We start from the raw sequence: 26,069 nt of genomic DNA on the forward strand, positions 1-26,069 counted from the left end.
AATCCCCCAAAAAGCAAAGATAAAATGTTGGAAGATACTATAGAAAGTTTGAAAAATTGCCCTGTTGATTCTGGTTGTCAAAAAAATGTTAAAAGTAATCTATCATTTAAACAAAGAACTGCCTTGAATTCTTTACAAAAAGATAAAACCATAGTTATTAAGGAAGCAGACAAGGGAGGAGCTGTTATTATAATGAACAGTAGTTACTATTGTAAGAAAATGGTGGACATGCTAGAGAAAGAAGAATTTTATACATCTATTGAATCAAGTGCTGATGATGTTACCTATAAGCTTATCAATGATTTAGTCATGAAGTACAAAAAAGGTATTTTTGATAAAGAGGTGAAATATTTAACATCTGATGGTTATAAAACAAGCTACTTTTATGGTTTGCCTAAAATACACAAAAGTACTATCATAGCTGAAGCTATTAAACAACAGAAAAGCGAGTATGTGATGATTGAAAATCCAGATGATTTGACATTTCGACCAATAGTAGGCGGACCTAACAGTGTAACCCAACGGCTTAGTCATTTTGTTGACTTAATTTTGAAGCCACTTTGTTCTTCAGTGAGGAGTTTTATAAAAGACGATTTTGATTTTCTTAAACATTTGCCAAAATCTGTTCCTCCCAATTCTAAACTTGTATCTTTTGACGTCGTCAGCTTATATACAAATATTCCACATGATTTAGGAATTGAAGCTATTACGTATTGGCTTAAGAAACATCCAGATAAGATTGATAATCGTTTTGCTCATGAATTTATTATCAAATCCTTAGAAGTTATTTTGAAAAGAAATGTCTTTTATTTTGATGGCAATCACTACCAACAAATAAAGGGAACGGCCATGGGTACAAAAATGGCACCTACCTATGCAACACTTGTGTTAGGTTATTTGGAAGAGAAACTCTACACCAATATAGAATGTAAATATGGTAAAGTGTTTTCAGAATATGTACAAAACAATTTTTTTAGATTTTTAGATGATTGTTTTATTGCATGGCCTTCTGATATGTGTATTGACAAATTAAGTGAGGAAATGAATTCTCTACATCCGGCTATACGCTACACAATGGAAATGGATGAACATGTTTTACCCTTTTTGGATGTTTTAGTTAAATTAGAAAATGATAATATTGCAACTGATTTGTATTCAAAGCCTACTGATGCTCATAATTACTTAGATTTTTATTCAAATCATACTAAACATATTAAAATTAATATACCTTTTAATCTCGCATCTAGAATTGTAACAATTGTAAGTGACCCCAATATGCTGGATGTGCGACTTAAAGAACTCATGTTTTTCCTGAAGTCGCAGCATTATCCGGACGAGATTATTCGTAGTGGTGTAAATAGAGCTATAGAGAAGGGACCTTTTACATCCCGTGTAGAAGCCAACGATGACCAAGGAATTATTCCTTTTGTATCTACATACAATCCACATAATTTTGCTATGTACCCTATTGTAAAAACCAAAATCGATGACTTGCAGAGAACTAGCGTGCGTATGAAAAATGTTTTAGCTAAACATAGAATTATCAATAGTAAAAGACAACCCAAAAATCTCAAAAGGCTATTGAGTTTTTCCAAGTTTGAAACGAATCAAGCTGAACTTATTGTGTCTAAATGTAATTCGCCCAGATGTGGAACATGTAAAATAATTATTGAAGGTTCTACTTTTGTTTTCAAAAATGGATTTAAATTCACTGTACGTTCTAGTATGAATTGTAAGTCGAAGAATGTTATATATGCTATAGTGTGTGTTAAATGTTTGGAATTTTATATTGGCCAAACTGGGCGTGAACTACGTCAAAGAATGACTCTTCACAAGCAACAAACAATCCATGATGACCTTAGATTTTTACAAGTGAACAAACATATTCATAACTGTGCTAACAATAACTTCAAAGTGTTCCCTATTTACCAAATGCATTCATCTGATGTGATAAAGAGGGAAGTTAAGGAGTCGGAGTTAATGAAACTGTTGAAACCCAGTCTGAATAGTTCACATTAAATTCAACGTGTCATGCTTTAAGCAATTGCTGTGCTTTAAATATTATTGTTCATATTTTATTGTTGCCGTAAATGAAACAATTTGTATCTCCCGTATTTTTTATTGTTGGTAAGATCATAAAGTTATGCATTTGTCTAAGTAATGTAACGTCACAATTTAGCTTGTATTGTTGTTGACGTCATGGATTTATGTGTATGCCTTCTGTGACGTCATAATGACTTTGCATTATTGATGACGTCATACTTTCTTGTGTAAACAACTATGACCTCACAATACCTGTTTTCAAAATAAACAGTCTCCTGATGAACGGGGAATCAACCCGAGAAAGGCCTAGAGACGCTATCTCTGTCTTTTGTTCTATTTTTTATATTTAATTCCAACACAAGGACTTCTCAATGTTTTCTTTATATATATATATAATACATAAGTGAACACTGTAAATCATCATTTCGTGGTCCCCGGTTTCATGGATTTTCTAAAATGGCTAATTTTGTGAGATCTTTTTCTCATAGATTTCAGGTCTGGTAATCATGGCTCAAAGTGCTACAGGAATAAGATATCAATTTTAAATCAATTCTGCAAGTTTTTTTAGGAAAAAATTGTTGAAGAAAATTTACCATAGATTAATATTTGTGGAAAATTTCAATTTGCAAATAAGGGACTCCTCACAAATTAACATATAAACATTAATCTCTCGTGTAAATACAATGATTTACTGTCAGTGTCTTAAAGCAAATCAATGAGTAGGTGGTAAAGACATAAGACTGTCAGGGAAATTACCACAATCAACCAAAGCCACTGATAAAACTTCTACCCAGAGGATTTTTCATTGATTATACACTGTGTCATTTTTATTTGATTTGAGCTGGCCTGTTGCTGATTATTAACGCTGGTTATAAATCAAAGCCTTAGTTACTAGATCAATAATAAGAAAGCAGTTTATGATCTGATAATTAACACAAAATTATATTTAACTCGGCCTGACATTATAATCGGATTGCTGGGTTAGGGATTCCATTGTGTTTCATTGTTCAAGTGAAAAATCAGGTAGCTGTGACAGCTAGGTGATTGGAGAAGAATTGGGGTTGGATTTCATTACTGATAACTTGTGATGGAAAACACATGATTAAGAATTGATCTTCATTGACCTTTAACCTTCACACATCAACAGGAAGAGGGCCGTGAGTCTACAATGAAGGTGGTATTTATCTCCTGAGGCTGGTCCATCTGATAGCTTCACCATTGTGTGATGTCTTCTAACAGAGCTGTCCACTTCCAATCAGACTGACATGCTCTTTGAACTGAAAAAAGAAAGTCACTAAACCAGATTGGTGGGACAGGGCTTCCTTTAAATGAATTTTAACAGGACTATTTGTTGATTACTTGGCATTTACAATTGAGGATAAAGGGAAAATACCGGTACAGACAAATTGAAGAAAAAAAATACTTCTTGAAGATACAGAAAAGTAATTGTCTCCAGCTTTTTTGAGAAAAGTAGCTAGGGGGGGTACTAATGTTTGTCCATCTGTCTGTCATAATTTAGGTTCCGTTCAATAACTGCCCAGAAAAATAATCCAATTTCAACTAAATTTGGTATGCACATACCTTATTGGCATTGAAACATTGGGTGCATGCTTGATACTCCATAGGTTAGGCTCACTGACGTTCTCTGCATCCCAGCAATATATATGTCATGGAAAAATTGAGGACGTGGGGGCTATTTGTCTCGGGTAAAGATACCTGTCCCTTGGTTAGGCTGATACCTGTCCCTTGGTTAGGCTGATACCTGTCCCTTGGTTAGGCTGATACCTGTCCCTTGGTTAGGCTGATACCTGTCCCTTGAAGGTTACAGGGGAGCGACGTCCAACTTTGACACCGGTCAATTGAACTGTTATGTGAGGCAGGATCCTTTTGATGTCTCGTCCCCAAGATGGGCACACTTAGCCTTCGATTTTGTCATCACCTATTCCAGGGATGCGGAGGAGGTAGGAGAGCATAAGTTACCCGGGCTGGAGGATCTAGGATTGGTTGGGTGACAGCGCTATTGCCTCACGCCAAGGTGGCTGGGGTTTGATTCCTTTATCGGACATGAAAGGTTAAAGGGTCATATGCCCTAATATGGGTGTTACTACGGGTCTTACGTCCTCCCACATTCCCTGCATGCTTCCATCTCGTCTAACAAGAGCGGTTTACATAAAAAGGAAAACTTGTTTCATAATTATTGCAAAATAAATGGTTAATATTAAATAGCATTGAGACCCAGGCTAAATTTGATCACTAACAAAATGCTTACATATTAATGCTTAATTATTTTATTCTAATTGGTTAATTAGTTTCATTTCAGTAACTTCCGAAAATATTAATTGATAAATAAAATTGATGTAATTGGAACCAAATTCTGTATGCAAATACATAATGACAAGTTGTGATGCTTAATTAGATTGCCAGTGTTTTGCGTGCACATTTATGCATACTTAATGAGGCTGCTGAATTCTGATTGGTAAGTTGTTAAATTGGTTCAATTTCAACCAATTGAGTATGCACATACATAATAGCATGAACATGCTAAGTTAGATTGTCAATGTGATGTGTGCATATCAACACATAGGTAATGAGGTTACCATAAATTGTAATTTTTGGTCTCCATGCAATAACTGCCCTTCAAAAGTACAGTTTATATACAGATAAACCAATATACAGATAAACCAATATATAGATCCATATGCTAGTAGGTCAAGATATTGGCAAGTCGTACAATAAGTATGTTTATCACCAAACCTCAATAATGGACGACGGCTGCATCAGCAGTTTGTAAAGTTAGTAACCTCCATAATAAAAATTAAAAACTAGGTAGTTGGTTACCTTTAAAAAAGCTTGAATTCACTCGAGATATAGTGATCTTTTCATTGAAATCTCTTTGTGGATTTTTTTTCTATGGCGGTGACAGCTAGCATGCAAAGGAAACTTACAAGGTTAATAAAAATAACAAAAAAGTGTTAGACACAAAATAGGTTTGAAACAATAGACTTTACCAATAAGTCAATAGGTTCTGTAGCTCTCGAACAATTTAACCGTGAACATGGCTAGCTCAAAGGAAACTGCGGAATTAAATTTTAAGGTGATAATTTAGTACTTAAAAATGTAACCCTCATTGGTTGAGAATGAAACTTTTAATTTATTAAGGGAGATTACTCTGTAAAAGAAATCATTGATATTATGTGTAAGATAGCTTTTTATCTTAGCTTATTGATTTTGTCAAGGGAGGTAACTCAAATACAAATTTCTTACATGATGTGTAAGGGAGTGTATTACCTTTAATCTTTTGGCCTTTTACAAAGATAGGAGGGGCTCAATTTCCAGATTGGACGTGACAAGTTATAGGATGGGTCACTTTCCCATCTATTCCAGATTAGTAAAGTTTTTGTTTCAAACCTATTTTTTGTCTAACGAAGTATTCCAGTTTTCTCCCACATTATACCCTCGGTGCTGTCCATCGGGGCCAACAGGAATGATTACCTGTTAAGTTAGAAAAACTGTCAAAATCACTAATTGTTTTAAAGCAAATGTAGTTTGTATTTTTATTCATCTCTTGTCTGTGACTTTACTATCGAGATATTAGGATTTCCTGATGTCATTATCTTCTGCCATAATATTTTCACAATTGGTGATCTGGATAATATACCCAGAGAATATGAAGTGAGTGTATTCACTGCATAAGACAGCACTATGATGAAAAAATAAAACAACATCTAATACAGTCAAACTTTCATGTTTCTAACTTTGCAGGACCATCAGAAAAAATAGAAACATCAGGACTTTGACTCACAAACGTCAAACATTGACCATGAAAACCTTGTGTGAAACACAGGCTGAGAAATTTAATTCTAAATGGATAAATATTAGAGTAACAGTAATAAGAATGTACACAGTGTAGTTTGTCAGTCCAACAGATCTAAGTTTGTAAAGCCTGTGAACATGTTAAAATGTAGTCCTTTTCTCTTTGATGAATTTGTTGTAATGTTCAACATAACAAACTGGCATTGATTATACTTTGAAACAGCGAGAAATTGGACTCATGAAACGTGGATTTATAAATAGAATATTAGTAGTGCTATACTTTGCCAGAGGTTCTACGCATAGAGAAATTTCAATCTTTAAAGTTTGATGAATGGAAGTTTGACTGTATATTACTATTATACTAGTATTTGATATCAGCACACAGGGTGTTAATGTATCATGTTTTTGTCATTACAGGATGTTATGCTCTCGGCGACCAGCACGCAATCACCATTGGCCACTGCCTCATCTGTCTTTACCATGCCAACCATTTCCATGCCAACCGTTTCCATGGCGAATAGCACCGGGCTAGGGGGGCTTGCTGACCACCTATTCCTGCCCCACATCCCCTCAGTGACGGACACACCTAATTCCAACTCCCACGCTGATGGTAAAGCTGATGGTATGATGAAATACTGTTGTCATTCTTTTTATGACCTAAAGGTCTTGATCAAAAAACTAAATGCTAGAAGCTAGGTCTGTACTCTTCTTTGTTGCAACTATGTATATCAGTAAGTGTTGACAAAACATTTAGCAATAGTTCATCACTGTTCCAGAATGCATTCGGTCAGAAATAAAGGCAAAACGTTGTTATCTGGCTCTCTGTCACATAACACCACACAGATTGAAATAAAGTCTGTCTCAAAATATCTTTACTTTCATAAAAATTATCATTTGATTGCGGAGGGAGGAGGGGGGCAATAGTGTTACTCCTGCTGTCTGTCCGGACCCACCATATTGCATCTTGTTCTGTTGCTTAGAGATTCATTGTCATGACTCTACCAACTTTATATTTTAACAGACTTTCATCCACGTTTAAACTAAAGTCACTGTTGCTATTGATAGGTTAACCACAGAGCCAAGGGATCATGAATATTTATATCAATTTGGTCAAAAGGAGATGAAGAATTTAGTGAAATATATCGCAAATCAATATAGTTACATGCAGTGCCACAAGTAACAGACAGCAAGCCTCTGTCTCCCTGACACTATCCATATACAGTAGAGCCAACTAGTATTCCCATAGAAGATACAGTAAAGTTCCCATCAGAGCTGATGTCTATAATGGTTGGTTCTCATAGATATGTTGTTGTATCAAATTTTCTTTTGATCAAATTTGGTCACTTTCATACAAACATCATAAAATTGTGAAATCCAATCCACTTAAACATAACCTGTTCTTTCATTTGTCCTGATAATGTTCAGACAAGAACACTTTGGCTGAGATTGAATTGAACGAGATAAACATTTTTCGTAAATTGTGTAATAGGAATCTCCTACTAAAGCCCATTGATTTCCATTAAGGGTTTTGTTGTTGCAATATTCTTTGGCACGATATGCCAACATCACTTTGCTAGTCCACTGGAACTATTCAGAGATCTATTATTTTGTATGAACCAGTAATTGACCCGACACCATCCATGTGTTTTGTTTTGTTAGAGACCTGTCAAACATGTATTTTATGTTGGTCAATTTTATGGTGAAATTGACTTTTTTTTTATATATACATAAATGTTTGCATGTGTCGCATTTCATCAGCAGAATATTGATGGTGAGAGGATGCATATATCATTACACCAAATCATTACATTAATGGCGGTATTTTCTCATCAAAAGTCTGGGTTGTCCATTATTCTGGTGTTTTCAAACAATTCTGCTGTACTAAACAAAAAACGTACAGAAGTAATTTATTCCCATGGGAAATATCCGAAACTCCCGTTAACTCCATAGAGAACCGTTAGATGTGGCCTGGTGTAGTCATTTCTGGGGAAATCAATAATGGTTCGGAATAGTGAGAGATCACATATGTCTGTGTCAGGCCACTCCAGATACATGTGGTCTGACCTGATCATTGTGGGAACTAGTGGACAGAAAACCTAGTCTGAACACTACCACCTTATCCCCCCACACCATAAACACACATACCCCTTGTGGTTACTTCACCAACATACAACTGTCATGGCCTATCCTTCACTGTCTGTTGTCAACTTTTCTTTTGACACTCTACAATGACCAACTGACTCTCCAGGTCATGAGTATATACGGGTCAAGGGGATTCAGTGTCTAATAAGTGTTGGGTGTGACTCCCTGTGGACGCAGAGGGTCAATGGCACAATAAGGGAAATATGGTAAATCTTTAAAATAATAATACTTCAGTATATATATAATCTTTATTGATTTTACAACAATTATGAAACAAGTTATTCCAACTTATATTAATCACTATTGTTGGCCCAGATGTTAGCACGTAGGGGATCTTAGTGTGGGAGGAAACCGGAGTATCTGAAGAAAACCCACGTGGTCGGGCAGGTGACCCCAACCTTTTCATGTACGATCAGGGAATCAAACCCTGGCCGCCTTGGTGAAAGGCAAGTGTGCTATTGTATCCACTGCTCCACCAGACCACCCTGTGGTACTTCAGTAAACAGACTTGCTCCGGACCATCCTTGGGCCAAGTGGACTTGTGTAAATGAAGTAACTCCTGTGGCCAGAAGAAATGTGCCCCAATACAGGATTGTACTACTTTGATAGATTGAGACTCTAATTATACACATACAAACTTAAGCCCTTCATCAGGGTTTGTGTGTAAATATCAAATGTGGGTGTGAAATAAGGGTGAAGACCATTCAGTCCCTGATGAAGTCCAAAAGCTGGAATCTTGAGTGACTGTTGATATATATTATATTTATGCTATCAGATTGGGCCTTTCAGTCCAGCCTAGCTTGCCCCCTTGAACTTAGTCTCTGAGTCATATCATGCAAACAGTTGGGATCCCCACCCCATAACCATATAAATAATTGCTGGCCAGGAATTTGAATAAATGAAAAGAATATTTACCAGGAGATTACAAACAATTTCAAAGAAAGTTGAAAAATAAGCCAAGACCTACTGAAAACTACTGATGTATTCAAAAACATTGAGACACTATTTTTGAAGATTGAAAAAAAAATGATATTTGATATTTGTGTTATTTATTTACCCCTTTGTAGATTTTATTTTCTGAGATTCCTTTTCCAAACACTTTAATTATTTTGTTTGACAGGTGGAATCACATCGCTGTCAAGTCCAACTCAGCTGTTTGGTCAGCCGCAGGTGGCAGCACCGCAGTTCTTCCTCACAGGTCAGTCAGTGCAGGCCGCGGCGGCATCAGCAGCTGGTCAGTGCCACAGTCCGGCCTCCTCAATACAGCAGCTTCTCATCCCTGTTTCCACAGGTAGTCACCACTACCACAAACTACCTGTCGTCTAAACTCTTACTAATCCCTACCTGACATGACATAGAGACCACTTAGACATGACATACAGACTATGTAGACATGACATAGATACCATGTAGACATGACATAGAGACCACGTAGATATGACATATAGATCACGTGAACATGACAGAGACAACGTATACATGCCATAGAGACCCCATAAACATGACATAAAGATCACGTAGACATGACATAGAGACCCCATAGACATGACATAGAGACCACGGAGACATGACATAGAGACCATGTAGATATGACATAGAGACTACGTAGACATGACATACAGACCACGTAGACATGACATACAGACCACGTAGACATTACATAGATACCACGTAGACATGACATACAGACCACGTAGACATGACATATAGACCACATAGACATGACATATAGACCACGTAGACATGACATACAGACTATGTAGACATGACATAGATACCACGTAGACATGACATAGAGACCACGTAAACATGACATAGAGACCACGAAGATATGACATATAGATCACGTGAACATGACAGAGACAACATATACATGACATAGAGACCCCATAGACATGACATAAAGATCACATAGACATGACATAGAGGCCCCATAGACATGACATAGAGACCCTTAGACAAGACATAGAGACCACGTAGACATGACATAGAGACCACGTAGGCATGACAAAGAGACCACTTAGACATGACATACAGACTATGTAGACATGACATAGATACCACGTAGACATGACATAGAGACCACGTAGATATGACATATAGATCACGTGAACATGATAGAGACAACGTATACATGCCCTAGAGACCCCATAGACATGACATAGAGACCACGTAGACATGACATAAAGGCCCCATAGACATGACATAGAGACCCTGTAGACAAGACATAGAGACCACGTAGACATGACATACAGACTATGTAGACATGACATAGATACCATGTAGATATGACATAGAGACTACGTAGACATGACATACAGACCACGTAGACATGACATAGAGACCACTTAGACATGACATACAGACCACGTAGACATGACATAGAGACCACTTAGACATGACATACAGACCACGTAGACATGACATAGATACCACGTAGACATGACATACAGACCACGTAGACATGACATAGATACCACGTAGACATGACATATAGACCACGTTGACATGACATAGAGACCCCATGTACATGACATAGAGACCACGTAGACATGACATATAGACCACGTAGACATGACATAGAGACCCTGTAGACAAGACATAGAGACCACGTAGACATGACATACAGACTATGTAGACATGACATAGAGACCCCATGTACATGACATAGAGACCACATAGACATGACAAAGAGACCCCATAGACATGACATATAGACCACGTAGACATGACATATAGACCACGTTGACATGACATAGAGACCACGTAGATATGACATAGACACCCCATATACATGACATATAGACCACGTAGACATGACATACAGACCACGTAGACATGACATACAGACCATGTAGACATGACATATAGACCACGTAGACATGACATACATGTAGACATGACATAGAGACCACGGAGGCATGACATACAGACCACGTAGACATGACATACAGACCACGTAGACATGACATACAGACCCCATAGACATGACGTATATACCACGTAGACATGACATACATACCACGTAGACATGACATACAGACCACGAAGACATGACATACAGACCACGTAGACATGACATACAGACCACGTAGACATGACATACAGACCACGTAGACATGACATACATACCACGTAGACATGACATACAGACCACGTAGACATGACATACAGACCACGTAGACATGACATACAGACCACGTAGACATGACATACAGACCACGTAGACATGACATACAGACCACGTAGACATGACATACAGACCACGTAGACATGACATACAGACCACGTAGACATGACATACAGACCACGTAGACATGACATACAGACCACGTAGACATGACATACAGACCACGTAGACATGACATACAGACCACGTAGACATGACATACAGACCACGTAGACATGACATACAGACCACGTAGACATGACATACAGACCACGTAGACATGACATACAGACCACGTAGACATGACATACAGACCACGTAGACATGACATACAGACCACGTAGACATGACATACAGACCACGTAGACATGACATACAGACCACGTAGACATGACATACAGACCACGTAGACATGACATACAGACCACGTAGACATGACATACAGACCACGTAGACATGACATACAGACCACGTAGACATGACATACAGACCACGTATACATGACATACAGACCATGTAGACATGACATACAGACCACGTAGACATGACATACAGACCACGTAGACATGACATACAGACCACGTAGACAAGACATACAGACCACGTAGACATGACATACAGACCACGTAGACATGACATATAGACCACGTAGACATGACATAGAGACAACATAGACATGACATACAGACCACGTAGACATGACATACAGACCACGTAGACACCTTTATTAGAGCGATAACTGAAGCCATAAACTGCAAAAGTCAAGTCTCATTTGTCTGGAATTTGTTTATCTGGACATTTCTTCTTGAACCAAAGTGTCTCAGGTTACAAAATATGACGGTAAACATCTAAACCTTTTTAGAACCAAAGTGTAGAGCATGCTCTCTTAATTGACTTATATCTTTACCTAACTGTCAGCTGCTAGAAATCCCTTAATCATCTTACTTAACTGTCAGTTGCTAGAAATCGTTATTTCTCCTCATTATTATCAAATATTTACTCACAATCAAAATTTCGCATAAGCTGCAGTACTAGTGTGTCTGTACATGGTATATATGTTGGAACCTAGTATTGTACAAGGAATGTTAATACTACGTCTGCTCTGCTAGGACTTCTAAATTATGCATGTAGAAAGGGAAATAACTCTGATGGTACATTCTGTAAACTTATCTTCATCATTAGCAGACTTTTCAGACTTGGCAATTTAAAGAAGAAGATCCTCACTACTTTCACTTAATTCTACTTAATTGACATGAAATTATGTATGTGCAAACATTTTTGTGGAGCACTTGGTGATAAACATTGCAGTAGCATTACATGAAGTTTGTCTACTTTATTAAGTATCAGTGGTTAGGCAAACCATAGAGGTCATTGATGTTCCTCAACTTATACATAACAAAGTATTGTAGACCTTACCTCTCACTAACCGGCTGGGTATTATAGACCTCACCTCTCACTAACCGGCTGGGTATTATAATTATAGACCTTACCTCTCACTAACCGACTGGGTATTATAATTATAGACCTTACCTCTCACTAACCGGCTGGGTATCATAATTATAGACCTTACCTCTCACTAACCGACTGGGTATTATAATTATAGACCTTACCCCTCACTAACTGGCTGGGTATTATAGACCTTACCTCTCACTAACCGGCTGGGTATTATAGACCTTACCCCTCACTAACCAGCTGGGTATTATAATTATAGACCTTACCTCTCACTAACCGACTGGGTATTATAATTATAGACCTTACCTCTCACTAACTGGCTGGGTATTATAGACCTTACCCCTCACTAACCAGCTGGGTATTGTAGACCTTATCTCTCACTAATCAGCTGGTTTTTTTTAGACCTTACCTCTCATTAACAGGCTGAGTATTTTAGACCTTACCTCTCACTTACCGGCTGGGGATTATAGACCTTTTCCCTCACTAACCAGGTGGGTATTGTAGACCTTATCTCTCACTAACCAGCTGGGTATTATAGACTTCACCTCTCATTAACAGGCTGGGTATTGTAGACCTTATCTCTCACTTACCAGCTGGGTATTATAGACCTATCCTCTCGCTTACCGGCTGGGTATTATAGACCTTTCCCCTCACTAACTGCTGGGTATTGTAGACCTTACCTCTCACTAACCAGCTGGGTATTATAGACCTCACCTCTCATTAACAGGCTGGGTATTATAGACCTTACCTCTCATTAATTGGCTGGTTTTTATAGACCTTACCTCTCATTAACAGGCTGAGTATTTAAGACCTTAACTCTCACTAACCGGCTGGGTATTATAGACCTTTCCCCTCACTAACCAGCTGGGTATTGTAGACCTTATCTCTCACTAACCAGCTGGGTATTATTGACCTCACCTCTCATTAACAGGCTAGGTATTGTAGACCTTACCTCTCACTTATCGGCTGGGTTTTTTTTAGACCTTACCTCTCATTAACAGGCTGAGTATTTTAGACCTTATTTCTCACTAACCAGCATGGTATTATAGACCTTTCCCCTCACTAACCAGGTGGGTATTGTAGACCTTTCCTCTCATTAACAGGCTGAGTATTATAGACCTCACCCCTCACTAACCGGCTGGGTATTGTAGACCTTTCCCCTCACTAACAGGCTGGGTATTATAGACCTTACCCCTCACTAACCGGCTGGGTATTGTAGACCTTACCCCTCACTAACCGGCTGGGTATTGTAGACCTTTCCCCACACTAATAGGCTAGGTATTATAGACCTTACCCCTCACTAACCGGCTGGGTATTGTAGACCTTACCCCTCACTAACCGGCTGGGTATTGTAGACCTTTCCCCTCACTAACAGGCTGGGTATTATAGACCTTATCCCTCACTTACAGGCTGGATATTATAGACCTTACCCCTCACTAACCGGCTGGGTATTATAGACCTCACCTCTCATTAACAGGCTGGGTATTGTAGACCTTATCTCTCACTAATCAGCTGGGTTTTTTTAGACCTTACCTCTCATTAACAGGCTGAGTATTTTAGACCTTACCTCTCACTTACCGGCTGGGTATTATAGACCTTTTCCCTCACTAACCAGCTGGGTATTATAGACCTCACCTCTCATTAACAGGCTGGGTATTATAGACCTTACCTCTCATTAATTGGCTGGTTTTTATAGACCTTACCTCTCACTTACCAGCTGGGTATTATAGACCTATCCTCTCACTTACCGGCTGGGTATTATAGACCTTTCCCCTCACTAACCGCTGGGTATTGTAGACCTTACCTCTCACTAACCAGCTGGGTATTATAGACCTCACCTCTCATTAACAGGCTGGGTATTGTAGACCTTACCTCTCACTAATCGGCTGGTTTTTTTTTAGACCTTACCTCTCATTAACAGGCTGAGTGTTTTAGACCTTATTTCTCACTAACCAGCATGGTATTATAGACCTTTCCCCTCACTAACCAGGTGGGTATTGTAGACCTTACCTCTCATTAACAGGCTGAGTATTATAGACCTCACCTCTCATTAACAGGCTGGGTATTGTAGACCTTATCTCTCGCTAACCAGCTGGGTATTATAGACCTCACCTCTCACTAACAGGCTGGGTATTATAGACCTTACCCCGCACTAACCGGCTGGGTATTATAGACCTTTCCCCTCACTAACCAGCTGGGTATTGTAGACCTTATTTCTCACTAACCAGCTGGGTATTATAGACCTCACCTCTCATTAACAGGCTGGGTATTGTAGACCTTATCTCTCACTTACCAGCTGGGTATTATAGACCTTACCTCGTACTAACCGGCTGAGTATTGTAGACCTTATCTCTCACTAACCGGCTGGGTTTTGTAGATCTTATCTCGCACTAGTTTGCTTGGAAGGATTCTAACATAAATTGTCTCATCCCTGTTTAGATCTTCTAATACTGTCCTTAAGGAAGTCCAAATAGTGGTTGCCTAATACAGGTATAATTGAGAATGAAATCATCAGCATGGAGAACATCTAAAGTGGTCTCTTAATACAACAGGTGGTCTCTTAATACAACAGGTGGTCTCTTAATACAACAGGTGATCTCTTAATATAACAGGTGATCTCTTAATACAACAGGTGATAGCTTGATACAACAGGTGATCTCTTAATAAAACAGGTGGTCTCTTGATATAACAGGTGATCTCTTAATACAACAGGTGGTCTCTTAATACAACAGGTGATCTCTTTATACAACAGGTGATCTCTTAATACAACAGGTGATCTCTTAATACAACAGGTGGTCTCTTAATACAACAGGTGATCTCTTAATACAACAGGTGATCTCTTAATAGAAGTTGTCGCACGATTTGACTATATTAACAAATTAACATTGTATATGATGTTATTGGGGAAATTTTCGCGATACTCACATCATTTTTTATCACAGAATTACCTGTTACTACTTCAGACATCACATAGGAATACTTAACCATCATCAGCATGAATTGTTCCAAGATGAGATAGCTTAAAGAGTAACAGGTGAAATGGTATGATGACAACAGTTAATGTTGAATTGTATGAATGATCTGTGGGATTACAAAACTTTATTGTGTTTAATGTATTGCAGTACTTTGATATCATTGTAGGCAATGGAGCACAGCAGTTCATTAGTATTCCGGTGTCCTTGGCGGCCGGCGGTAACCAACAGATTCAGCTACTCACCACATCAAACGGGCAGATCATCGCCACCAACCTCGCCAACATCCCGGGTCTAACGCAACCTCTTAACCTCAATATCAACAACACAGGTACGCCTAGCCAACATCCCGGGTCTAACGCAATCTCTTAACCTCAATATCAACAACCCAGGTACACCTAGCCAACATCCCGGGTCTAACGCAACCTCTTAACCTCAATATCAACAACACAGGTACGCCTAGTCCATTGTCACAAACTAACACAACCTCACTCAACCCCAATATCAACTACACAGGTATGCAGGTACGCCTAGTCATTGTCACAAACTAACACAACCTCACTCAACCCCAATATCAACTACACAGGTACGCAGGTACGCCTAGTCATTGTCACAAACTAACACAACCTCACTCAACCCCAATATCAACAACACAGGTACGCAGGTACGCCTAGTCATTGTCACAAACTAACACAACCTCACTCAACCCCAATATCAACTACACAGGTACGCAGGTACGCCTAGTCATTGTCACAAACTAACACAACCTCACTCAACCCCAATATCAACAACACAGGTACGCAGGTACGCCTAGTCATTGTCACAAACTAACACAACCTCACTCAACCCCAATATCAACTACACAGGTACGCAGGTACGCCTAGTCATTGTCACAAACTAACACAACCTCACTCAACCCCAATATCAACAACACAGGTACGCAGGTACGCCTAGTCATTGTCACAAACTAACACAACCTCACTCAACCCCAATATCAACTACACAGGTACGCAGGTACGCCTAGTCATTGTCACAAACTAACACAACCTCACTCAACCCCAATATCAACAACACAGGTACGCAGGTACGCCTAGTCATTGTCACAAACTAACACAACCTCACTCAACCCCAATATCAACTACACAGGTACGCAGGTACGCCTAGTCATTGTCACAAACTAACACAACCTCACTCAACCCCAATATCAACAACACAGGTACGCAGGTACGCCTAGTCATTGTCACAAACTAACACAACCTCACTCAACCCCAATATCAACTACACAGGTACGCAGGTACGCCTAGTCATTGTCACAAACTAACACAACCTCACTCAACCCCAATATCAACAACACAGGTACGCAGGTACGCCTAGTCATTGTCACAAACTAACACAACCTCACTCAACCCCAATATCAACAACACAGGTACGCAGGTACGCCTAGTCATTGTCACAAACTAACACAACCTCACTCAACCCCAATATCAACAACACAGGTACGCAGGTACGCCTAGTCATTGTCACAAACTAACACAACCTCACTCAACCCCAATATCAACAACACAGGTACGCAGGTACGCCTAGTCATTGTCACAAACTAACACAACCTCACTCAACCCCAATATCAACTACACAGGTACGCAGGTACGCCTAGTCATTGTCACAAACTAACACAACCTCACTCAACCCCAATATCAACTACACAGGTACGCAGGTACGCCTAGTCATTGTCACAAACTAACACAACCTCACTCAACCCCAATATCAACTACACAGGTACGCAGGTACGCCTAGTCATTGTCACAAACTAACACAACCTCACTCAACCCCAATATCAACTACACAGGTACGCAGGTACGCCTAGTCATTGTCACAAACTAACACAACCTCACTCAACCCCAATATCAACTACACAGGTACGCAGGTACGCCTAGTCATTGTCACAAACTAACACAACCTCACTCAACCCCAATATCAACTACACAGGTACGCAGGTACGCCTAGTCATTGTCACAAACTAACACAACCTCACTCAACCCCAATATCAACAACACAGGTACGCAGGTACGCCTAGTCATTGTCACAAACTAACACAACCTCACTCAACCCCAATATCAACTACACAGGTACGCAGGTACGCCTAGTCATTGTCACAAACTAACACAACCTCACTCAACCCCAATATCAACTACACAGGTACGCAGGTACGCCTAGTCATTGTCACAAACTAACACAACCTCACTCAACCCCAATATCAACTACACAGGTACGCAGGTACGCCTAGTCATTGTCACAAACTAACACAACCTCACTCAACCCCAATATCAACAACACAGGTACGCAGGTACGCCTAGTCATTGTCACAAACTAACACAACCTCACTCAACCCCAATATCAACAACACAGGTACGCAGGTACGCCTAGTCATTGTCACAAACTAACACAACCTCACTCAACCCCAATATCAACAACACAGGTACGCAGGTACGCCTAGTCATTGTCACAAACTAACACAACCTCACTCAACCCCAATATCAACAACACAGGTACGCAGGTACGCCTAGTCATTGTCACAAACTAACACAACCTCACTCAACCCCAATATCAACAACACAGGTACGCAGGTACGCCTAGTCATTGTCACAAACTAACACAACCTCACTCAACCCCAATATCAACAACACAGGTACGCAGGTACGCCTAGTCATTGTCACAAACTAACACAACCTCACTCAACCCCAATATCAACAACACAGGTACGCAGGTACGCCTAGTCATTGTCACAAACTAACACAACCTCACTCAACCCCAATATCAACAACACAGGTACGCAGGTACGCCTAGTCATTGTCACAAACTAACACAACCTCACTCAACCCCTATATCATCAACACTTCCAATTTTGAGATGGCCATTTGAGACTTTGGTTGGCTGAGACAATTTGTTGACTTTCCAAATTCCACCAGTCATAAACAATGGATAATTAGAGAGCAGATTTATTGTGATGTTGTGATTGTTAGAGGGGGCGATCCAATGACACGACACCTACATAGTGGTGGCTGCTTTACCCAGAGGATATATTTACTTGTACTGTAGATGTACAAATTTTAGCTGTAATCTTATTTTAGTGCTTCTCACGATTCAAATTTTGATCTCTACTATGATAGTGCTGTTTTAACTGTATGTGTAATGTTTACTATTGTATATATCGTCATTGTGCTAATTCCTCTTTGCACTAATCTATTAGGATTTGATAAGAAACATTTGAGTGTACTATGACTGTACATTCACAGTGAACAGTTTTGTATGGAACTCTATGATAAGCTTGTATCTTAACTCTATATCACATTATCAGCTAAGTAACCAGTTTTGTCCAGAGCACTGATACTTTATGTTCCAGGCGCACACCAGACCCAGAATTCCACCACTAATTCCAGTCAGAGCCATCAACAGGCTAGCGGACTGGGACTAGCCAATCAGCTTGGCTCTCTACCTCAACTGCTGACGACCGGAGCACAGGGCCAGATCCTGGCTGTCGGTCCTCAGGTATCACTCTCAAATCTTATTATGTCTCCTATTTAATTCTGATCTTTGATATTCCTTCCAGTTTTAATAAAAGTTTGAACCATCCTTATTAACTATTAAAGGTATCTTGATGGATTTAATGTTAACATGCATCACCTACACACTAAAAGTCACTATTACATTTACCTCAAAGTCATGGAGTGCATGTGCAAGTACACAAATACTTCATTTTCCGTAAAATTTCATCCATATCACATTTAAATTAAAGTCTGTTAGAAATATCTGATTGAGACTTGAAGCATACAGAAATCATCCACAGAAGCTGTGTAGTGCTCCTGTATTATTAGTATATCCTTGTGAACGTTTCAGGCCAAGGTCAACTTAGAACTTCATTCATTTAAACCAGGACACTTAGTAACTGTACTAAAGTCATTCTGTAGTTGATATTTGATACAATTGATATGATAACTGGACAGTGATAATATTTCGTGAGGGATTCTATATATTCATTCATTAACAAGTTTTGCTATATCCATGGTCTGAATACAGTTTCAGAGGAAAAATAAAATTCTATCAACAATTCAGTATTGTATGAAATTCATATGGTATATAAAATACATTATAAACATGTCAAATCAGATTCGGAACAAAATATTTTTTTCAGAGAGAATTCGTATTTACAGATTATGTAGAGATGTTTGTGAGGTACTAATTCATCTATGTGTTATACAGGTAATTAACCCTCTGTCCCTGACGCAGCCTACACTCGCGTCCTCAGCTAACAATGCACTGACTCAGATCTCACAGACCAATGGTCAGCTGACAACCAATCACAGCTCTGCCTCTACTCACCACACAGCCATCCGCCACGCCCACACCAACAGCCAGCCGTCAGTAGCGCCAGTGGTGTCCTCCCCCCCAAGACTGCCAACACAGGTCCTTACCCCAACAGTCACCTCAGACGTGCTGCCTCCCAACGTCAGTCAACTGCTTCCAAGTGAGTGTAATGTTACTTCTATAGAAACAGTCTTCACTCTGAACATCACCTAATTAACCCACCCACTGTTGCCTTTTACATGTTTCCTGTCTCCCTATATATGTCACCTATAACTCATTACCAACCACCATCCCCTCTGACATCACCTCGCCACCGCGGACACCATCACCATCTTCAATGCTGACATCCTCACCCCTCACTCTCAACTTTGATGTCGACACCTACACCCCTTACTATCACCTTTGATGTCGACACCTACACCCCTCACTCTCACCTTTGATCTCAACACCTATACCCCTCTCTCTCACCTTTGATGTCGACACCTACACCCCTTACCCTCACCTTTGATGTCGAGACCTACACCCCTCACCCTCACTTTTGATGTCAACACCTACACCCCTCCCTCTCACCTTTGATGTGGACACATACACCCCTCACTCTCACCTATGATATAAACACATACACCGCTTACTCTCATCTTTGATGTGGACACCTACACCCCTCACTCTCACCTTTGATGTGGACACCTACACCCCTCACTCTCACCTTTGATCTCAACACCTGCACCCCTCACTCTCACCTTTGATCTCAACACCTGCACCCCTCACTCTCACCTTTGATCTCAACACCTACACCCTTCATTCTCACCTATGATGTCAACACCTACACCGCTCACTCTCATCTTTGATGTTGACATCTACACCCCTCACCCTCACCTTTGATGTCAACACCTACACCCCTCACTTACACCTTTGATCTCAACACCTATACCCCACACTCTCACCTTTGATGTCGACACCTACAGCCCTCACTCTCACCTTTGATCTCAACACCTGCACCCCTCACTCTCACCTTTGATCTCAACACCTACACCCTTCATTCTCACCTATGATGTCAACACCTACACCGCTCACTCTCATCTTTGATGTTGACATCTACACCCCTCACCCTCACCTTTGATGTCATCACCTTCACCCCTCACTCTCACCTTTGATGTCGAGACCTACACCCCTCACCCTCACTTTTGATGTCAACACCTACACCCCTCCCTCTCACCTTTGATGTGGACACATACACCCCTCACTCTCACCTATGATATAAACACATACACCGCTTACTCTCATCTTTGATGTGGACACCTACACCCCTCACTCTCACCTATGATATAAACACATACACCGCTTACTCTCATCTTTGATGTGGACACCTACACCCCTCACTCTCACCTTTGATGTCGTCACCTACACCCCTCACCCTCACCTTTGATGTATACATCTACACCCCTCACCCTCACCTTTGATGTCATCACCTACCCCCCTCACTCTCACCTTTGATCTCAACACCTGCACCCCTCACCCTCATCTTTGATGTCGACATCTACACCGCTCACTCTCATCTTTGATGTCCACACCTACACCCCTCACTCTCACCTTTGATCTCAACACCTGCACCCCTCACCCTCATCTTTGATGTGGACATCTACACCCCTCACTCTCACCTTTGATGTCGAGACCTACACCCCTCACTCTCACCTTTGATGTCAAGACCTACACCCCTCACTCTCACTTTTGATGTCAACACCTACACCCCTCACTCTCACCTTTGATCTCAACACCTACACCCCTCACTCTCACCTTTGATCTCAACACCTGCACCCCTCACCCTCATCTTTGATGTGGACATCTACACCCCTCACTCTCACCTTTGATGTCGACACCTACACCCCTCACCCTCACCTTTGATGTTGACACCTACACCCCTCACTCTCACCTTTGATGTCATCACCTACACCCCTCACTCTCACCTTTGATCTCAACACCTATACCCCACACTCTCACCTTTGATGTCGACACCTACACCCCTCACTCTCACCTTTGATCTCAACACCTGCACCCCTCACCCTCATCTTTGATGTGGACATCTACACCGCTCACTCTCATCTTTGATGTCCACACCTACACCCCTCACTCTCACCTTTGATCTCAACACCTACACCCTTCATTCTCACCTATGATGTCAACACCTACACCGCTCACTCTCATCTTTGATGTTGACATCTACACCCCTCACCCTCACCTTTGATGTCAACACCTACACCCCTCACTCACACCTTTGATCTCAACACCTATACCCCACACTCTCACCTTTGATGTTGACACCTACACCCCTCACTCTCACCTTTGATGTCAACACATACACCCCTCACTCTCACCTTTGAGGTCGACACCTGCACCCCTCACCCTCACCTTTGATGTCGACACCTACACCCCTCACTCTCATTTTTGATGTCGACCTACACCCCTCACTCTCACCTTTGATGTGGACATCTACACCCCTCACTCTCACCTTTGATGTCAACACCTGCACCCCTCACTCTCACTTTTGATCTCAACACCTACCCCCCTCACCCTCACCTTTGATATCGACACCTAGATAACACTATATAAAATCAAAACGGTACAGAGTAGGTAAATACCACTAGATAAAAATCAAAACGGTACAGATCTAGAATACACCCCTCACTCTCACCTTTGAGGTCGACACCTCCACCCCTCACCCTCACCTTTGATGTCGACACCTACCCCCCTCACTCTCATTTTTGATGTCGACCTACACCCCTCCCTCTCACCTTTGATGTCAACACCTACACCCCTCTCTCTCACTTTTGATGTCGAGACCTACACCCCTCACTCTCACTTTTGGTGTCGACACCTACACTCCTCACTCTCACCTTTGATGTCAACACCTACACCCCTCACTCTCACTTTTGATCTCAACACCTACACCCCTCACCCTCACCTTTGATATCGACACCTAGATAACACTAGATAAAATCAAAACGGTACAGAGTAGGTAAATAACACTAGATAAAATCAAAACAGTAGAGAGTAGGTAAATAACACTAGATAAAATCAAAACGGTACAGAGTTGGTAAATACCACTAGATAAAAATCAAAACGGTACAGATCTAGAGTAGGTAAATAACACTAGATACAATCAAAACGGTATAGAGTAGGTAAATAACACTAGATAAAAACAAAGCGGTACAGAGTAGGTAAATACCACTAGATAAAAATCAAAACGCCCTCACCTTTGATGTCATCACCTACACCCCTCACTCTCACTTTTGACCTCAACACCTACACCCCTCACTCTCACCTTTGATCTCAACACCTACACCCCTCACCCTCACCTTTGATATCGACACCTAGATAACACTAGATAAAATCAAAACGGTATAGAGTAGGTAAATAACACTAGATAAAAACAAAGCGGTACAGAGTAGGTAAATACCACTAGATAAAATCAAAACGGTACAGAGTAGGTAAATAACACTAGATAAAATCAAAATGGTACAGATCTAGAGTAGGTAAATAACACTAGATAAAATCAAAACAGTACAGAGTAGGTAAATAACACCTGATAAAATCAAAACAGTACAGATCTAGAGTAGGTAAATAACACTAGATAAAATCAAAACGGTATAGAGTAGGTAAATAACACTAGATAAAATCAAAATGGTACAGAGTAGGTAAATAACACCTGATAAAATCAAAACAGTACAGATCTAGAGTAGGTAAATAACACTAGATAAAATCAAAACGGTACGGAGTTGGTAAATACCACTAGATAAAATCAAAACGGTACAGATCTAGAGTAGGTAAATAACACTAGATAAAATCAAAACGGTACAGAGTAGGTAAATAACACTAGATAAAATCAAAACGGTACAGATCTAGAATAGGGAAATTCCACAATTTTTGTAAGGATTAACGTATTCTGGTATATTCCCATTTTGTGTTACACATATATTGGGTTATGTTGTAAACTTGTGATAGCTTTGTGTATTTATTCTTGATCTATTGATAATATAATTGTTACTGTATAAAGTATATATTTTAGCGGTATTCTAATATAAAAGCATTTCAAGCTTTAAATATTCCGCTTATTTACTTAGTACGCGAATTGAAAACTCTGTATATAATTTTCTATTGCGCATATTGTGAGTGTGTTAATACATTTATGAGCTAATCTGCTCAAATTCTATAGAACGCTAAAATTGAAGTCCGCTTAAATAAGTACTTTTACTGTATAAAAAACAAGTTAATACGTATGATTGAATATTGTGATGGGCAGGTTCCCGATACAACATATCAGTTTTTATCGATCTGAATCTTATCTTTAAGTTAACCTTTCAGACACAGTAGGGAATTCAACGGAGAGTACAACAGTGGATGGGATCAACCTCGATGAAATCAAAGAATTTGCCAAACAGTTTAAGATCCGGAGACTCTCTCTGGGGCTAACACAGACACAAGTAGGTCAGGCCCTCAGTGCAACAGAGGGGCCTGCCTACAGCCAATCAGCTATCTGTAGGTAAGTATCGGAGGGTCCTACCTACAACCAATCAGCTATCTGTAGGTAAATATCAGAGAGGCCTACCTACAACCAATCAGCTATCTGTATGTAAGCAATAGAGGGGCCTACCTTCAGCCAATCAGCGATCTGTAGGTATAGAGGGGCCTGCCTACAGCCAAACAGCTATCTGTAGGTAAGTAATAGAGGGCCCTACCTACAGCCAATCAGCTATCTGTATGTAAGTATCGGAGGTGCCTGCCTACAGCCAATCAGCTATCTGTTAAGGTAAGTAATACAGGGGCCTACCTACAGCCAATCAGCTATCTGTAGGTAAGTATCAGAGGGGCCTGCATACAGCCAATCAGCTATCTTTTGGTTAGTAATAGAGAGGCCTACCTACAGCCAATCAGCTATCTGTATGTAAGTAACAGGGGCCTACTTACAGCCAATCAGCTATCTGTATGTGAGTATCAGAGGGGCCTACCTACAGCCAATCAGCTATCTGTAGGTAAGTATCAGAGGGACCTACTTACAGCCAATCAGCTATCTGTAGGTAAGTAATAGAGGGGCCTACCTACAGCCAATCAGCTATATGTACGTTAGTAATAGAGGGGCCTACCTACAGCCAATCAGCTTTATGCAGGTTAGTGATAGGGGGGCCTACCTACAGGCAATCAGCTATATGTAGGTTAGTGATAGAGGGGCCTACCTACAACCAATCAGCTATATGTAGGCAAGTAATAGAGGGGCCTTCCTACAGCCAATCAGCTATGTGTAGGTTAGTGATAGAGGGGCCTACCTACAGCCAATCAGCTATATGTAGGTTAGTGATAGAGGGGCCTACCTACAACCAATCAGCTATATGTAGGTAAGTAATAGAGGGGCCTTCCTACAGCCAATCAGCTATCTGTAGGTTAGTGATAGAGGGGCCTACCTACAGCCAATCAGCTATATGTAGGTAAGTAATAGAGGGGCCTACCTACAGCCAATCAGCTATCTGTAGGTTAGTGATAGAGGGTCCTACCTACAGCCAATCAGCTATATGTAGGTAAGTAATAGAGGGGCCTACCTACAGCCAATCAGTTTACCAACTTCAGGGGCAAGGGAAAAGTCATGTCTTACAGATATTTACTGATCCTTTTGTTTATTTACATCAAAAAGAGTGACTTAGTCATATATTTTTGTTCTGTACACTTGACTTTTTATTAAAAAATAAAAATTGTTTTTCTATTATTTATAGATTTGAGAAATTAGACATAACACCAAAAAGTGCTCAGAAGATTAAACCTGTCCTTGAGCGATGGATGCTCGAGGCAGAAGAGAGATATAAGAACGGTGTGTCCAATCTCACCGACTTCATAGGCAGCGAACCATCAAAGAAACGTAAACGGAGAACATCCTTCACTCCACAGGCACTGGAAGTTCTCAACCAGTTCTTCGAGAGGAATACACATCCTTCAGGTAACATGCACTTCTACGGATTTCTCCCGGGGGCCATTTTCTGTAGATTTGGAGCAGAACTAACCACATTTCCAATGTGATTTAAGCAATGTTGTCCGTATTAGGTTGAAAAAAGTTTTAACTTTATATACAATAA

The 26,069-nt window shown here is 40.3% G+C and overlaps 1 protein-coding gene across 4 annotated transcripts in view; it reads left to right on the forward strand.

Moving 5' to 3' along the window:
• The window catches only part of LOC110451104 (POU domain, class 6, transcription factor 1-like), a 72,183-nt gene that overhangs the window by 43,636 nt on the left and 2,478 nt on the right, over positions 1 to 26,069 (forward strand). For 3 of the 4 annotated variants that reach the window (XM_021498965.1, XM_021498973.1, XM_021498987.1), the window contains 7 exons: positions 6,274 to 6,478; positions 9,119 to 9,289; positions 15,761 to 15,922; positions 18,992 to 19,137; positions 19,849 to 20,113; positions 24,301 to 24,490; positions 25,713 to 25,933. In XM_021498965.1, the coding sequence (XP_021354640.1) occupies positions 6,274 to 6,478; positions 9,119 to 9,289; positions 15,761 to 15,922; positions 18,992 to 19,137; positions 19,849 to 20,113; positions 24,301 to 24,490; positions 25,713 to 25,933 (1,360 nt within the window). The remainder of the gene's footprint in view (positions 1 to 6,273; positions 6,479 to 9,118; positions 9,290 to 15,760; positions 15,923 to 18,991; positions 19,138 to 19,848; positions 20,114 to 24,300; positions 24,491 to 25,712; positions 25,934 to 26,069) is intronic. The other variant, XM_021498980.1, reaches the window with a different exon arrangement.

Source organism: Mizuhopecten yessoensis, unplaced genomic scaffold (assembly GCF_002113885.1).
Source record: "Mizuhopecten yessoensis strain PY_sf001 unplaced genomic scaffold, ASM211388v2 scaffold617, whole genome shotgun sequence".
NCBI lineage: Eukaryota > Metazoa > Mollusca > Bivalvia > Pectinida > Pectinidae > Mizuhopecten > Mizuhopecten yessoensis.